Source organism: Henckelia pumila, chromosome 4 (assembly GCF_033568475.1).
Source record: "Henckelia pumila isolate YLH828 chromosome 4, ASM3356847v2, whole genome shotgun sequence".
Classification (NCBI taxonomy): domain Eukaryota; kingdom Viridiplantae; phylum Streptophyta; class Magnoliopsida; order Lamiales; family Gesneriaceae; genus Henckelia; species Henckelia pumila.
Window position 1 is genome coordinate 138739398 of NC_133123.1, and position 18652 is coordinate 138758049.

The window sequence follows — 18652 nt, forward strand, 5'->3', positions numbered from 1 at the left end:
CCTGCCCATCTCGTCATCGATCACTAAAACCCGGTACCGGATTTTAATTGTTTTTTTAAAAAATTTCGTACGTGTTTTTAGTTGTCGGGAACGAGTTGGGCAGTATTAGTTGGATAGCTGAAATTTTATATATATATATATATATATATATATTGTATTTTATTTATGTTTATCACTTACGCTTATTTGTTACATTGTCTAGCTCCATTAGAGTTGCGTCTTGAATCAATCAATTTAATATATTCCAATTAGATTGCTATCTTGCAATATTTTATGAGCAAAATACGTTGATCGATGACTCTTTTGTATTCATAAATTAATATTAAATATATAAAATTATCAAAAGATAATTGGCATGCAATGATCGTGGTCCTAATAAAAAAAAAAATACTCAATTAAAAACACCCCAAAAGTACTATCAAATATATATTACTTTCTTACTCCTTGCCCATCCGATCATGAGAAAATAGGGATGAATCTACATCTTATGATTAGAAATATATCTTATAAAAGTAATACTAGATGTACACCTTAGTGTACACCTTGGTTTATATTTTTCCTTACTAATTTAAAAAATTTACTTGACGAACGAGATATTTATTTCTTATCATGGGTAATTTTATATTTAACGAGGGAAATTATAAGTTAATGTAAGTCAAAATAAACACTACAAAATGTATATATCTGGCATTTTTCATCTTATAATTAGCAAATTATTTCCATCATAATACCAACAAACACAAACCCACACAGCAAATTGACACAAATCAATAAAGCTTCCTAGCTAGAAAGGCCCCTGGAACCGATCAGCTTGGTCAAACCGAATGTTATGGCCATGGCAAACCACCCTCCAACAAAGACCCTCGCCGCCGAGCGCACCACAGGAGCCCGCCCCAGCACCGCCCCCAACCACCCAAAAACAGCCAGGGCGACGCTGACGGCCGCCACCATTACACCAATCCTCACCCAATACCCCTTTATGAAAGAAGCAGCAAGCAGCGGGACCATCGCCCCAACCGAAAACGCCAAAGCTGATGCTGCGGCAGCCTGCATTGGATTCGGAAGACTCTCGTTGCTTTCACCATCAAGTTCTTGCGCAACACCAGGCGCGGCCCTTTTCCTGTCTCTCTTCATTTGAGCCAGCTCTATATCAAGCTGTGAGTAAACGGACACGAATTCTCCGATCGCCATGGAACATGCACCGGCTACCAGCCCAGCAAAACCTGTCAGAATCATGGCTTTGATGTCTTGTTTTACAGCTCCCACGCCCATCATTAGTGATGCCGTGGAGACGAGGCCATCATTGGCGCCTAAAACTGCGGCGCGCAGCCACTGGGATCGCTTGGAGTAGTCGAATTCTTTGTTTTCTTCGAGGTTCAGGGTCATTTGCCGTGAATTGTCAGCTGAGTTTTGTGTTTGGTTTGCAGCCATTGGAGAATGTGAGATCTTGGAAGGGATTAGGCTTTTAGATTGGAATTTCAGTAACTTTAATGTTATGTTAAGAAGATGAGTGTGGTGGACACACGCCTTCTGCTATGGTATTTATAGAAGAGAAAAGTGGATGAATAAATAAGTGGATGAATTAGGTTTTGAATATTTAGTGGTATTTTCCATTTACTGATTTATACAGACATATTGGATCTTAATATGAGCATGCATATTCTCATTAATCTAATAGTAATTTGATAGGTTTTATTTAAAAATATATTAGGTATGAAGTGAATTTTCCATTAATTTAGAGTGATTTAATGAAAGACATATATATATATATATATATATATAAATAAAACGACTGAAGAAAATAATATATATGCTGTAATAAAGATTTAATGTGCGTGTGTACCTAATTAACAATCCATGTTACCATCATGTCTAAACATATAATGATTTGAATGGAGATAAGATGCTACGTTAAACCATATTGTCTTAATTAAAGAGTGCATCAAATAATATATAAATGTGATGTTCATAATTTTTCAGTGAACCTCACATATTAATTAAGAGAAATATTCATATTTAGATGAAGTTATTCACATAAAATACCATTGTGAAATATTGAAAATACATACTTCTCCCCTATGAAATTTTAATAGGCATATTCAACTCTGATCTTTTATAAAATTAGCACATGTGCCCCTTTATATGAGCGATTGTTGCACACGTGCCTCTCATGCGACTGGACAAACATTTTGATTTTTTTTGCACTAAATACCCTTGTGAAATATTAAAATTGCATATTTGACCCTTTGAATGTATAATTTTTAAATCTTTTTCAATCCATAAGATTCAATTATAAAATATTTATCAAATATTTACATTTTATGAATTTTTATTTTTATTTTTATTTTAAATTTATTATTATTAATTAATTTGTTTCTAAAAAATATATTATTATTTTATCTTGATATCATTATTTTATTAAACTTACTTCGTGCTTCCAACTTTTCCATTAAATATGCATTCATAAACAAGAATTTAAATACATAAAAATACCAAAATATTAAACTAATTAAAATGATAAGTTCAAGCATATTAATTTTTTGATTTAGAACTATATAGTATTGAACCAAAATCTAAATTTTTGAAAAGATGCATTGCACATTGCAATAAATAAATAAAAAAATAAAATGATTATATAATAATAAAATTTACTATTAATTCTATATTTAATTGAATAAAATAATATTTTTAATTAAATAACTATGAAAAATATTAGTTATTTTATCTTAGTATTAGTTATACAAAAAATATATTTTAATAGAAAATTTTATCATTATATAACCACTTTATTTTTTTATTATTTACAGCAAATTGTGCAATACACATTCGCAAAAAATTTAGATTTTGGTTCAAATATATATAGTCTTAAATTGAAAAAGTAATATGCATGTACTTATCATGTTGGTTCAATATTTTTGTACGTTCAGATATTTAAATCCTTGTTTATGAATGCATGTTTAATGGAGAAACACGAAGTGATTTAATAAAATAATGATATCAAGATAAAGTAATAATATTTTTTTAGAAACAAATTAATTAATAATAATAAATTTAAAATAAAAATAAAAATTCATAAAATGTAAATGTTTGATAAATATTTTATAATTGGATCTTATGAGTTGAATAAATTTAAAAATTATAGTCTCAAAGGGTCAAATATGTAATTTTAATATTTCACAGGGGTATTTGGTGCTAAAAAAATCAAAATATTGGCTCAGTCGCATGAGGGACGCGTGCGCAATAATCGCTCATATGTAAGAGCGCGTGTGCTAATTTTATAAAAGTTCAAGGTTGAAGATGCTTATTAAAATATCATAGGAGAGAAGTGTGCAATTTCAATATTTCACATGGGTATTTGGTGCAAATAACTCTATTTATATGCTTGTTTAGGGTAACATTCTAAGGGTTGCATTAAAATTTTAAACTATATATTATATCTTCTCATCCTCTATCGTTTTATTGAATAGTAGTTTTAATTAATAAATTTTACAAGTTTATTATTTAATTTATTATTATTGCATATGAATTCATATAGAATGATTATGTCAATATAAAATAGGGAAATTTCAATTATTTTGATATCGTAAATTTTTATTCTTACGAATCTAATTGTCTATATTATCAAATTTTAGTCATAATCCACTGTTTTTTTTTTTTTGTCATTTTTCCTGGCATAGTAATAATATTGATGTGGTGCCAACGTGACATTGACTTCACGTCAATAATAACTAACACTGCCAAAAGTTGACAGATATATGAATAAAATCCAATTTTGATGATTTAAAAAAAATCCAATTTTTATAATATAGCCAACCAATTTTGCAAAAATAGAAGATAATTTTAGACCACGAAAATTGTAATTCTATTCATAAAATAATACTAAAAATTACTAGTATATATCACAATAAAATAAATTTAATTAATTTTTTTAGAGGAATTAAATTTAATTAATTGATCCATAACAATTATGGCTAATAAAAATGGGAAGACTTCTAAAAAAATCAAGCAATGAGAAAAAATATGTACCCTAAAATTTTATAATATATGCTATTGTAATTTGTATCCCATATATATATATATATATATATATATATATATATATATATATCAAAATTATTATAATATTTTCCTATATTAATGAAGCCACTCTTAGATATGAACAAGATATGGTACCACAAAGCTAGAGAACTCTATAGTATTCCTAATTTTTTCTTTAAAAATTTTATAATAAAAAAATAAGTGATTTATATTAATTTAGTCTTGCAAATAAAAAGTTCTAGTTTCTCCTCCATGGCATTATATTAAAGATATTTAAAAAAAACAAGTATAACCTATGAGTAAAAAATGCATTTTTATATCGATAGATGAATTTTCAGATCAGCGGTATGTTTGTATGATATTAAATTTTTTCATACATTCATCCATGCATGAAATCATAAAATTTATTGTGAATTAAATTAGAATCATCAAAATAGAAATATAACAAACCTCCCCCCCTCCCCCCCCACCAACCCCCCCCCCCCCCCCCACCCCCAAAAAAAAAAAAAAATTTGAGAGGTGATAGCTATTTATAAATTTAATTAATGGAATTTATAACAATAATAATTGTTATTATTATTATTATTAGATTAAAATATTAAATAAAATAAAATGAATTAGTGGCTTAATAGGTGTCAAAATGAATTTAACACTTGTCAACATAAATCTAACACTTGTCAAAATAAATCTAACATTTGGCATAACACCAAGTGATGAATCTATATATGCTTTCATATATTTTTTTAAAAAAAAAGTGATGAATCCATGCAATCCAACATATGAATAGACCTCTTGGGATAAATTTAATCAGATTTTTTTATTGTAAATTCTAGATACAAGATTACAAGACCTCGAACAAGAATAAAATCGCGAAAATGGTTAATGTTGGCCTAGAAATAGTGTGATATTGCAAGATCTTGCCATTGTATTAGTATTTTGAATATGATCATTTTTGTAAATTTAAAGATTGTGCATGCTTCCATCGCTGTAAGTTAAAAGTAATAATTGATATTAGAATTCAGGGCCATAAAAAGAAAAAAAAAAAAGAAGAAGAAGAAGAAGAAGTCAAGGCCCACAAGAAATTACCAATTATTTTTCATTATTTATGTTTGAGATTTTGTGATTTTAATCCACTGTATTATCATAATTGGTAATTCATTTTCTATGCAATTTTACTTATCTTCCATCAAAGTGCTGATGTAGTACTAAGCAACACATCAACGTCAACCATAAAAATGATTAAAATTACAATAAACAAAAAAACAAAAAGGCAAACATACAAGATCAAATTTGTAAATTTCTTTCATTCATCACATTAATGACCATACCCTATATATGAATTAATGTGTGAGCTCGGTTATATTCATTCCAAAGTTAGTTCAAGGGGAAAAGATTCTTCAAGTTCATATATACAATTCTCAATGACTTAGCCTTTTTGAAACAATTAATGCATATCAAATCCTCACGTTCAGGAATTCACATCTAGAACATGAAGTTTATAAGAATTAGCGCGCAGGTCGTGGACCATAGGGCAGTCCAATACATCGACGATTAATCTAGACTCTGATACCAATTTACCAATCTGACGATACATAGGAAAATGCGAGATCCATTTATTTTAATTTGTCGAACCATGCATTCTTTCAAATCCACCCAAACTTCAGTACGGCTAAAGGAATATATACACAATTCCAGCAAAAATCCCCTATAGAAACACTATTGATTATCCAAGAGAGCCCAATTAGCATCGCGAGATTCCAATTCCCGTAATTTTAGCTACCAATCAACTGTTCAGACACCAAATGCATGCATACTAGCTGGTTTAATTTGTTAGAGTGCATATAAAGATGATGATGAACATTAATCGTGTGCTTCAAAGTTCCAGTGAGAGTAGCTAGTCATAGCCTTTAGAAAATATTCGAGAGGATTAAGAATCAATTTGAGTATGATCATGTAAAAAAATCAATGTATCAATGATATATGATTGATCAATTGAATTGATTCAGAACGTAGAAAAAATATGCTACCAAGCGATTGAACTGATGCAAAAAATATGCTATGCGGGAAGAAAATGATCGAATTGATTTAGAAATTAACAGTAATACAGTATGTTATGCGGAATCTCACAAGGAAATCTCTGATATCATGTTAAGATTATGAACTTGAATCTAACTTCAACCCCAAAAGCTAGCCCAAGAAAAGAATTTTCCAAGTCTATATATACAAATCCAAATATTTAATCCAATTGATACGGGACATTTAACAATACATAATTTAGGTTTGAGTCACATTTTGATTAGTGAAACGTACAACACGAGTTTGAGAGACCGTCCTTGGCTACTCCAACAATCAGTGGACCAAATCCAATTGAATTAAGTTTTAGAGTTGAATTAAATTGACTTTAAAAAATGTATTAATTGATGGAGAAAATATGCTATGCGGGAAGAAAATGATTGAATTGATTCAGAAATTAACAGTATGCTATGCGGAATCGCACAAGGAAATCTCTAATACCATGTTAAGATGATGAACTTAAATCTAACTTCAACCCTAAAAGCTAGCCCAAGGAAAGGATTTTCCAAGTCCGCATATACAAATCCAAAGATTTAATCCAATTGATACATGACATTTAACAATTCATAATTTAGGTTTGAGACATTGATCAGTGAAACGTACAACACGAGTTTGAGAGACCGTCCTTGGCTATTCCAACAATCAGTGGACCAAATCCAATTGAATTAAGTTTTAGAGTTGAATTAAATTGACTTTAAAACATGTATTAATTAATGCAGAAAATATGTTATGCGGGAAGAAAATGATCGAATTGATTCAGAAATCAACAGTATGCTATGCGGAATCGCACAAGGAAATCTTGGATATTATTTTAAGATGATGAACTTGAATCTAACTTCAACCTCAAAAGCTAGCCCAAGAAAAGAATTTTTCAAGTCCATATATACAAATCCAAATATTTAATCCAACAGATATGAGACATTTAACAATACATAATTTAGGTTCGAGTCACATTTTGATCAGTGAAACGTACAACACGAGTTTGAGAGACCGTACTTGGCTACTCCAACAATCAGTGGACCAAATCCAATTGAATTAAGTTTTAGAGTTGAATTAAATTGACTTTAAAACATGTATTAATTGATGCATAAAATATGCTATGCAGGAAGAAAATGATCGAATTGATTCAGAAATTAACAATATGTTATACAGAATCGCATAAGGAAATCTCTAATACCATTTTAAGATGATGAACTTGAATCTAACTTCAACCTCAAAAGATAGCCCAAGGAAAGAATTATCCAAGTCCATATATACAAATCCAAAAATTTAATCCAATTGATACGGGACATTTAACAATACATAATTTAGGTTCGAGTTACATTTTGATCAGTGAAACGTACAACACAAGTTTGATCGTCCTTGGCTACTCCAACAAACAGTGGACCAAATCCAATTGAATTAAGTTTTAGAGCTGAATTAAATTGACTTTAAAACATGTATTAATTTATGTAATTAACCCATGCATGTTGTAACACCGCGTAGAATGTGGCGGATTTAGAATCAGCAGAGGTTGTTTATAAAAGACAAACAAAAGATTGTGATAACATCGATTTGAACCTAGGTGTCACCGAGATACACGTAAGGATGATAATAGATCGGGTCTAAACCCGATCCCATATTCAACTCGTCCCAACCAAACAGGTAAAGACCCGGTCAAGCGGATCCGAGACAAGTCCTGGGTTTTTCCAAACCTGTCCCGTACCCGTCTCGCCAAAATATGCTTATATATATATATATATATATATATATATTCATAATATATTATTATATTTTTTCACTACAAGAAAAATGCCCATCAACAACACTCAATAAACAACGTTTTTATGTCAAAACCGTTGTCGTTCACTTTATAACAACGGTTTTATTTAAAACCGTTGTGTTTTAGGGTTGTCTCAATAAAAAAGACAACGTTTTATTTAAAACCGTTGTCGTTTTAGGGTATAAGACAACGGTTATTTAAAACTGTTGTCTATGAGCGTTTATTTTGGGCCTACAACAACAGTTTTTGAGGACTGTTGTTTATGAGCTTTTTTTATTGATAAAAGACAACGGTTTTAAAAAACCGTTGTCTATGAATCCTTTTTTATTTATTATTTATTTATTTTTAAAAGATATATGTCATTTTTTTTTAATTAAATTTAAACTAAATATACAAAATAAATCTAAAAACGGGCTTTTACCTCACGCTTTTTCTCAACTCCCACACTAAACCTTTCACTCAACTCTCACACTCACGCTCAATCGCAAATCTCGGCTCACACTCTTCTGCCACAACTCCAAAATTCTCAACTCCAACACTTACTTCTCCGGTGACTCTTCTCCACCGTACGTACAGCACTCCGCCGTGACCAGAAGCCTAAATCCAAAATTGTAAGTGTTCATGAAGAAACCCCCAAATCGGTTCGTGGGATTTCAAGGTTGTGAGATTGTCGTGAATCTTGATGAATGTAATGACTTTCACATAACCTCTATGTTATTGTGGTTTCCTCACAGGTTTGAAGCAAAATCCCCTGAACCCGCAGCGGGCACTAGGAGTTTTGAGGAAGAGAGGAAGAGGATACATATTCGCTGCCCTAATGCCCTTTCACTCCGGGCTCTTGATTCCAAATCTTACCACCCAATCTATGCACGTCGGGCTCTCGGATCCTAATCTTTCACACAAGGTATGGACTCGAAATTCTTCCTCTCAATCTCTCTGGTTTTTGTTCATCGTTGTTAATGTTTGGTTTGGGTTTTTGATGCCAATATAGCAAGGAATCACGTCTTGAAGCTTCGAAGCCATCGCCCTGTTCGACCATAGTTCCTCACGATTTCGTCCACTTTGTTAGCTTTTTCTCGTCGATTGAAGGTTGGATTTGAACCTAGCGAGACGTTTCCCCCTTTAACTTATCCAAGGTTAAGTTGTAAAAATAGGCAGAAATCAAAGATGGCTTCAATGGATACGAACAGAGCAGCAGTGGTGGCGAAGAATGTGGAGGTGATGGCAGTTGATTTCTCTTGTTCCTGCTGATACTGGAAAGTCAACCATAAAATCAGACAAGACGGTGGTTCGAGATGGGAGCTGCTATTGGGAGAATCCCGTGTACAAAACCGTGAGGTTTAATCGGGATTCTAAATCAGGATAGGTTCTTGAGAGGATATACTACTTTGTTGTAGGGACGGTAAGAAATGATATTTGGGATGGAATTTATACTTTGCTTTGCTCCCAAGTGATTTGTATATGTTGAATTTCCTTAATGGTGCATTTTAGGTGGCATATAAAGGTGGAGTTTTTGGAGAAGCATCCTTTGATTTTTCGAATTTTGTCTCCCTGGTGTCTCGTCCTCTTGAGAAATCACAAACAGAAGTAGTTTGTTTAATGTTTTAATATGGTATTGTGTGTAGGAATGTCTTCTGCTTCCTAATGAAAATCTTGGTTCTGTTATCTATCCTGCTTGATTAGTTGCTTTGGAATTTTAATGTCTATGCAGCTTTGAAGATGATTGACGATTGATTAAATTTTATCTGTAGTTTATCTTCATTTTAATCGATGTGTCTCAACAGGTATCAATTCAGAGGATACAGAGTACCTTACTTAAGTCTTTTGAGTCTGTTTAAAGAAGTCGAATTGAAAAAAGAAACGCTAGCTTAATCGTGTTTTAAAAGGATGAATCAGATTTTATTGTTGACTGCTTCCATTTAATTTGGTTTCTTGTCAATAAAATAAAACAATAGTGTTCTTTAACTGCCATACATAAACATAAAACCGCTTCTGGTTGTTTTTTTTAAAAAATCACATGAAAACATCATGCTTAATAAAATACTATTTTAGACCAAGTGTTTTTGTATTAAATTTACCAGTGCGTACATATCAAAATTGTATGCCAATAGCTTAATCTGTAATTTTAGAAAATTAAACATGGTATATATTTCAGGTGGATGATGGTGACACCGATCACCTGTGCTGGCAGCGGCCGGAAGACATGACGACCTCGCGGCGAGCTTTCAAGGTCGACGAGGAGAATCCCGGCTCCGACGTGGCGGCGTCCATCGTGTTTAGGAGAACTAACCCACATTATTCCCACCTTCTCTTGGAACATGCACAACAGGTAAGTTAGTTAATGAGGTTGTTAAAGATAGATGGAACTAGCTAGATTTGGTCATTTAACGCTTGTAATCTTGCTAGATATTATTTAATAATAACATATATTACATTCCAAAACAAGTTATTTTGATATGGAACATTAGTAGTTCCATCCACTTGATCTTACAAAAGACAAGTGGCTATTGACAAATTTTAGTCTTTGATTTAATTAATTTGCTCTTTTTTACTACGAGTCGAGTCTATATGTTATATCTGGAATAACACTCGATTTTTCAGTTGTTTGAGTTTAGTGACAAATATAGAGGAAATTATGACAAGAGCATAGAAGGAGCAAAGGGTTACTATTCGTCGGTGAGTGGATACATGGATGAATTGTTGTGGGCAGCATTTTGGCTATACAGAGCCACCGACAATAATAGCAGTAATAGTAATTATTTGAATTATGGTATTCAAAACGCCAACTCTGTTGGTGTGATCACTTGGGCCTTGACTGAATTCAGCTGGGATGTTAAATATGCTGGCCTCCAAATTCTTGCTTCCATGGTATGATCATTTTCAACTTCTTTAATTTATAAAATTTGGTGGGAATTAGATAGATATTAAATTTGAGATAACTAATTAGGTATTTAAGTGTTGAAAATATCTACAGATTTTTTTATCTTGTGGACTTTATACAATTGTTCCAGAGTTTGAAATCAAATAACAATTCCTCTTGAGATGCAGGTGGCTCCAAACTTGCATTAATTGTTGGTTTTTTCACCATGTGAGATTTTGATGTTGTCTTTTGTTAGGTTTCTAGTGCAAATTTGCTAAGACAACGGTTTTTATATTCCGCAAGTATATAATTTTCTCCATCTACAGTTATTTTTCCTGGAAGGGCTGTGTTATATGTAGTTGCCGGGAACAAGAGCTAATCCTCTCTGGAGTCGGAGTAGTGTGGCCCTCATTGATGATAGCGTCAAGTCCATTCCAAGCAGTTCCTTCTATTCTCAAGGTAATGAATGTATTATCTTTAGACAACTAAGGTTTCTCCTTGAAATAAATCATTTTCTGATATCAACAAACATGTGCTGGAATCTGTTTTCCTCAATGCAGCAACCCAACTCAAGGTAACGGAACTATGCAATTTTCCCCTTCTTTTTTCTCTCTCTCGTAAACTGTCTTGATTATATTTTAATTTAATTACATATCTGTATTTGTGGTTGTGTTGATAAAGGCGTTTATCGACACACTGTTTGTTCCTTGAAAGTGCATTGTATGCCAATTTTGGAATCTTTTTTATTGTGGGTTTATCGAACACCGTTTGTGCCTGGGAAGTACATGATAGGGGGATTTGACGAATTTGGGCATTTCAGTAACCAGAAATGCAACAAGAAAGCACGAGAGTTTCTTGAATGTGCATGCATCATGAACTGTGGAGATAGGATAGTTAATCAGTATAAAGATTGAGGTGGTTTCTGGAAGTTATAATGATGGAAAGTAGTTTTTTTCCAAATTGAAATATTGGTTTCTGAATTTTCTTTTCATCATTTATTTTTATGTAGTTTTAAGCCTAAAAAAATGAGCAAAAGCTTTAACAATGATTCGATTTTGTGGTCCAGGAAAAATACCTTTCTGTCATACTTGACTTGAAATAATTTCAGATGTATCAGAGCTCTGAGTCATTTAACCCTTGGACTGATTATTGGAAAAATACCTTTCTGTCATACTTGACTTGAAATACCTTTCTCTCCAATTCTGTTGCAGGGTGGCAGAGTCACAGTGAAATGTCGAACCACATGATAAAAAATACTTGCTCTTAAAAAATGGATTAACTGAAAATTCTATATTCGAGAAGTCATCTGTACCTCAAAGGTAGTACATGTGTTTATCTATTTATGCTTTATAAGTTATGTTAGTTTGTTGTGGTTGTACTTAAAGTTTTTGATACTTGTAGGATGGAGATAGATTTTGGAGAATGCTAGAATGCTACATTCGTGTCAATACAATTAAGGATGAAGAATATTTTTGGGTAATATTCCTTTTTTCTTGTTATTGCATTTAATTTAATGGTCCAATGTCTTTGTTTTTATAATAAAATATTAATATATTTGCCTCTGCGTGCAATGAAATTAATTTTTTGGATTTATAATAGTTTTTTGAGTATTACTACTAATTTATGAATTATGATCATGATCCGAAATGTGGTTGCAGAACGATGGATTTCACCAAGAAGACGATAAAGGAATTGAACGAGTAGGATCGTTGTCCTTCAACGGTTTGGATGCAACAATGCTACAAACTGGAATGATAAAGATGCTCTCTAGTAGTTGGGTGAGGCTATGAAATTTTCTGTTGGAGGAGAAGGTGTCTCATCTGTTGGTGATGCTTCTGGAAAGAGAAGGTAAATTATGAATTGATTTGGTTTTTTTATGTTCTGATTTGATTTCTCAGGTTCTGATTGTGAATGCATATATTTTTAAATTCAGTAAAGGACCGTGCAATAGATGTCTCAAAATTGTGTTCCTTCAATTTATCCATTCATAATCTGTGTTGGGTTTGGACTCTTTGATTTCAATCTTGTGTGGGAAGCCTTCAAAACTCATGGTTAAATCCAAAGAATGACATTTCCACATTTATGCCTATCTCACAATTGGCTTGCATTGTTTCTTGAACAATTTTTGTTGATTGATATTCTTGTCTCCATATTTTCTAGGATGCTGTTTGAGGAGAAATGTTGAACATTTTATTCAGTACTCTTAGAGAGCTTCAAAATGTTTCTTGAACAGTTTTTGTTTATCATGTATAGGTTGTTGTTCTTGTCGCTGCAGTGATGGGCATACCAGGCCTTCTCAAGGTACTGCACCAGCGATGTTGCAGAGCTTTAAAAGGTATAACTTCTATCTTTATTTACTTTGCATTTATCATTAATCCTTGTATACTTCTTTTCTTCTGTTCAATGTACTTTCTATGGATTCATTTCTAAAATACTCTCCATTTCACCAAATCTGTCTTTTTTCTGTTTAAACTAAGATTCAATTGGCTAGCTAGCTGGAAAAGATAAATCATTTCATCTAAATATAAGAGTAGAAACTGTGCCTCCGAGAGTTCAAAACCTTCCAAGATACAATGATGGCGGCTAATTATCTGCACACCTGAAAGGGAAACACTTTCTTTGTTGTATCATCTCCTATTTGACTTCGTATGTACCCTTGTGCATTCGGCACACTTTTACATGAGTATTGCATCTTCATTTTTATGTTTCCAGATCAACTTATTTCGAAAATTATTTAATTCCATTTCAGGTAATATAAATATTTATTCGAGCATGTGTCTTCAAGAGTATTGGAAAGAACATCGCAAAGCCCAAAAAAAGGGAAATACTTCAGCAAGTGAACGAATGTTGGGAGTTGTAGTGCGGCCTCTTTACCTTTGTTTATTAGTGTCATTTTTTGTCATTTTATTAGTTGCTCATGAAATTTTCCAAAATATTGTAAATATTATTTTAGAATGTTGGAAAATTGTATATTAAATTTTATTTTCGAATTTTGTATTTTAAATTATTTATAATGCTAGAAAATTATGTATTTAATTTAATTTTTTTTTGTCTAAAAAAAGACAACGTTTTTAAACTGTTGTCGTAGGTTTTTTAGAACTGTTGTTAAAGGCTATGTTGTTAAAGGGGGTGCTCAAAGACAACGGTTAAAAACCGTTGTCTTTGAAGGAAAAGAGAACGTTTTTTCAATGTTGTAAAACTGTTGTCTTTTCCTACAAAGACAACGATTAAAAACCGTTGTCTTTGAGTACCTCTTTTAACAACACAGCCTTTAACAACAGTTTTAAAAGGCCTACGACAACGGTTTTTTACCGTTGTCTTTAGCATTTTTTCTTGTAGTGTTTCTTATATTAAATAATTGATATATTATTCATAATTTGAGTTTATAATATTTTTGAATTGAAATGACTTTATTTTATTATACTATGTTTAATATGAAAATATTACACTTTGCAATTAAAACTTTGCACTTAATATGATTATATATGCAAAGTTTTAAGTGTAAGATGTAAAACAATGTATAAGACTAGACGTACACCTAATTTTAATTTAGTCTTCAATTATTTTGTTGGCTCATTTAGTAATTATGCTGTATATTCAATTTCGCCTATTTAATTATGCTCCAAATGAAATGTCCAAATTGGTGAAATGGATAAAAAAATGAAACCATATATACATCCCTAAACATATATGTTGCGACCTTGAAACATGAAAAGCTTCTCATGAACATTCGATTTTACTAATTACACTCAAGATTCATAAGGCAGGTGTAATTACATAGCGTGCGCCAAGTAGCAACCAGAACTTCAAATTTTTACATTCCATCATTTTATATATTATTTATGTTGATAACTTACGCTTATTTAATTATTGCATTGTATACAAATTTATTTTAATTAAAATATTTGTCAGTTTATATTAATATTGGTATATCAATTTGTAATAAGCTGGTAAAACACGTAATTTCTATTCAGATTGATATCTCACGATATTTTACAAGCAAAATACATTAATGAGTATTTTTTATTTATAAAATTATATATATATACACATGTTATGGGGCGCCACATCCAATTAGATATGAGATTTGGAGTTCGAGACTCTTAATTATAATAACTTGTGACCCCGTATATATAAATATATATTTATTTATTTATTTATATAAATGAGCACTCATCTCGGAAGTCTCAGTGGCATGAGTATCATGAGAGAAAAAGGAGGAATCTACAAATTGGCAAATTATTTCCATTGCAATACCAACAATTAACACACAGCAAATAATTATGCTTCCTAGCTAGAAAGGCCCCTGGAACCGATCAGCTTGGTCAAACCGAACGTTATGGCCATGGCAAACCACCCTCCAACAAAGACCCTCGCCGCCGAGCGCACCACAGGAGCCCGCCCCAGCACCGCCCCCAACCACCCAAAAACAGCCAGGGCAACGCTGACGGCCGCCACCATTACACCAATCCTCACCCAATACCCCTTTATGAAAGAAGCAGCAAGCAGCGGGACCATCGCCCCAACCGAAAATGCCAAAGCTGATGCTGCGGCAGCCTGCATTGGATTCGGCAGACTCTCGTTGCTTTCACCATCAACTTCTTGCGCAACACCAGGCGCGGCCCTTTTCCTGTCTCTCTTCATTTGAGCCAGCTCTATATCAAGCTGTGAGTAAACGGACACGAATTCTCCGATCGCCATGGAACATGCACCGGCTACCAGCCCAGCAAAACCTGTCAGAATCATGGCTTTGATGTCTTGTTTTACAGCTCCCACGCCCATCATTAGCGATGCCGTGGAGACGAGGCCATCATTGGCGCCTAGAACTGCGGCGCGCAGCCACTGGGACCGCTTGGAGTAGTCGAATTCTCGGTTTTCTTCGAGGTTCAGGGTCATTTGCCGTGAATTGTCAGTTGGTAGAGGGAATCTGATATCAGGGTTTTGTGTCTGGTTTGCAGCCATTGAAGAATGTGAGATTTTGGAAGGGATTAGGCTTTTAGATTGGAATTTCAGTAACTTTGATGTTATGTTAAGAAGATGAGTGTGGTGGACACACGCCTTCTGCTATGGTATTTATAGAAGGGGGAAAAGTGGAGCAATATTGATGAAATAAGTGGATGAGTTAGGGCTTGAATATTTGTTATAGTTCTATTAATTGAATTGCATGTACGCACACGTTGGATCTTAAAATGGGCATTTCCTCGTAAATCTAATAATTTGATAGGTTTTCTTTAAAAATATAGAGAGAGAGAGAGGATGACTAAAGAAAATAATATATTGTTATAACGTTTTCTTATCAAATGTACTTATATGTCTAAACATATATATAACGATTTGAGGGGAGATGAGATGCCACCCTAACTAAGACATGTTAGGTCCATATATTTTCGGTGGAAGAAAAATCAACATTTTGTTTAGGATATTATATATCCTAAAAGTAACATCAAATTTATTCAATATGAGATATGTTCAACATATATAAATTCAGTAAGAAACCATGAGAATGGAGAAAATAGTTAGATATATAGTAAAGTTTGTGCTAACCGATTAATGTACAATTAATAACTATATACCTATCTATTGCTAAACATATTTAAGTGTAATTCTTCTTTTTCCCGAGGTCACATTTTAATTTAAACAATTGGATTATGATGGGTTGTTCTGGGTTACTTTTATTATCATGAAATCTATTTGTAAATCTAATTTGAACTTAAAACATTCATGAACTATTACTTCGATCTCTGGGCCTCTTGGTTTCATCTCTCTTTCTACACACACACATACTGTTCAAGTTGACTGTATTTGCCAGCCATTTGTATATACATGGTTCATCCAAGATTTGTAAGGAGAGAAGCGTCTCACTTTATCAAAAAAAATTTACAAATTAGATAATTAAATTACAAATAAATACAATTTTTAAAAAATAATAAAGAAAAAAAGTGTCGCAATCCCCCTAAATTGAGGGCGTTTCACATTATTTGTGCATGTGTCGATCTATTGATTATTTTATGATAAAATCTAGCAAATTAAAGGAGCCTTAAACGTTGAGATAAATGTGGAGACACAATGTAATCAAAACATATCAGCTTTATATCTTTCAGGCCAGAAACTATTACCAACACGTATTGAATTTAATCCTTTGATAGTCCACTGATGAAACATCACGCTATCTTACAAAAATCTTTTACTATTTGTAGTTTATTTCTTGAAAAATAAATTGAAGCAATTACTAGTGGAGTCGCTTTTCAATTGAAAAAGAATCTGATATATTATTTGTTTCATATATGGCAATAATAATCGTAGTACTTAGGACAATAAGTTAACGTATAGTTAAAGTTTTTTTCATTTTTAGTATATTTTACACCCGCGATTCCAAGCGCAAAAATAGATTCCGTCGTTTCCTTTAGTTGAAATTTTTGAATGTACTGATTCGTGAGAAGAGTCATGCATAAGCATGTTCTTTATATATTGTTCATTACAGAACAAGATTTCCATGCAGTTAGCAGACAATTAGGAATCACATGCATTCTAACGTAAGAATTCGATTTGTATAGGATATGTAAACTGCATAACAGACTCGACTGATTCATGAGAAAAACACGAATAAATGCGGATACCCAAACATCACTTTTAGGTTCCTTTTCAGTTTTTCTTGTTAGATAAAATTTTTTATTAAAAGTTTTTCTTGTATAAAAAATTGATGAAGGTTTTGTTTAAAATTTTACAGAAAAAATATGTTATTATTGAATAAAATTATACATACATAAAAACTGATTATTATTTATTTATATTAAAACTGCTTATACCTTATAAAATTTTTTTCTTGAATTTGAAACTAAGTATTATATATGGGGAATTAATTGTCATAATTACGTGGGGCATAATCATTAATTATATGTATCACTATGAGTAACTTTTTTAAATTGCCTCTCAGGTCTCTTCAACTTTTTTGTCATTTTTATATTTTTTACTTAGAAATTATAATTAAAATTAGAGTACTTTAATACGGATTCAAAGATCCGAGATAGTACTATCATTAATAAATTGTATTAAAGGCTTATATAACTTTTGCAGGTGAGAAGTCAACATTGTGTTTTGAAATATTGCAAAATATTTTTAAACTGTCATAACTCATAATTCAGCGAACTTTAATTTGGTTAACTATTTTTTTTTTTGGTTAAATATTTGCATTGTTGCATAATGGGTGGTTAATTGGCAATTGTTTTGCTCGAATGTGACTGTTCGAATTTCGATACACAAGATAAAATTATAATGTTTTTGGTTTTATCTGATGTCGCTTGAATTCTTCCATGATTAAGATTTAAATAATTATATTCGTCACGCAAACATATATATTAAATTAATTATTAATGACTAAATATGATAGAATATTATTAGCTTGGTAACCTAATTTAATTGGTGGCATTTCACATTGAGTGGAATCAATAAAGATATTGGATTGATGAAGAGGAAAGCACTAATTCATAAGGGGAAAAGGATAGAGACACGAAAAATTGGGAATGAGATAATATTTGTAAATGGGAAGGAGTGTGCAATCCACACGAATGCCACCAACACGTAATATTATATATTCAAATTAAGTATATAAAGGTGTGCACAATTTCATATCTGTTTTCTCTTTCACTTTTCCATATTTTAAAAGTTTTGGAAGATGGGGGTATATACCCTTCCACTTATATGCATGTAATTATCATTAAATTGACCATCTACCCCTTCAAGGATGGAATATGGCTATTCAATCCTTGTTTGTTTTTTATTTTATTTTATTTGATGCATTTAACATTATAATGTCTCAAATAATGAGGAAAATTTCATGTGATGCGTTTTTTTATTTATTTCTTTTTTTTTACAGAGTGTGCATGAGAGAGGATCAATTCTTAGTGAACTAAATATGAATT

General features: G+C 32.0%; 3 protein-coding genes across 7 annotated transcripts; 1 reads left to right on the forward strand and 2 right to left on the reverse strand.

Annotated features, from left to right (window-relative positions):
- Nucleotides 1-735: 735 nt before the first annotated feature.
- On the reverse strand, nucleotides 736-1431 carry LOC140867139 (vacuolar iron transporter homolog 1-like). The gene has a single exon (XM_073272213.1). It carries the CDS (start codon nucleotides 1429-1431, stop codon nucleotides 781-783), a length of 651 nt encoding a protein of 216 aa, XP_073128314.1. The 3' UTR covers nucleotides 736-780.
- A 6900-nt stretch (nucleotides 1432-8331) lies between these two features.
- Nucleotides 8332-13719, forward strand: LOC140865725 (endoglucanase 11-like). Of its 5 annotated transcripts, XM_073270461.1 has the most exons (12): nucleotides 8332-8484; nucleotides 8608-8777; nucleotides 8865-9275; nucleotides 10029-10202; nucleotides 10475-10741; nucleotides 10922-10961; nucleotides 11060-11192; nucleotides 11945-12052; nucleotides 12135-12209; nucleotides 12392-12581; nucleotides 12987-13068; nucleotides 13483-13719. In XM_073270461.1, exons 4-6 carry the CDS (start codon nucleotides 10077-10079, stop codon nucleotides 10940-10942), a joined length of 414 nt encoding a protein of 137 aa, XP_073126562.1. In that variant the 5' UTR covers nucleotides 8332-8484; nucleotides 8608-8777; nucleotides 8865-9275; nucleotides 10029-10076; the 3' UTR covers nucleotides 10943-10961; nucleotides 11060-11192; nucleotides 11945-12052; nucleotides 12135-12209; nucleotides 12392-12581; nucleotides 12987-13068; nucleotides 13483-13719. The 5 variants fall into 5 exon arrangements, with proteins under 5 accessions (XP_073126562.1, XP_073126559.1, XP_073126561.1 ...); XM_073270458.1 differs by lacking the exon at nucleotides 10922-10961 and having other exon boundaries at nucleotides 8332-8531; XM_073270460.1 differs by having other exon boundaries at nucleotides 10922-11192.
- Nucleotides 13720-14890: 1171 nt separating this feature from the next.
- On the reverse strand, nucleotides 14891-15761 carry LOC140866704 (vacuolar iron transporter homolog 1-like). The gene has a single exon (XM_073271736.1). It carries the CDS (start codon nucleotides 15693-15695, stop codon nucleotides 15024-15026), a length of 672 nt encoding a protein of 223 aa, XP_073127837.1. The 5' UTR covers nucleotides 15696-15761; the 3' UTR covers nucleotides 14891-15023.
- Between the last annotated feature and the right edge of the window lie 2891 nt (nucleotides 15762-18652).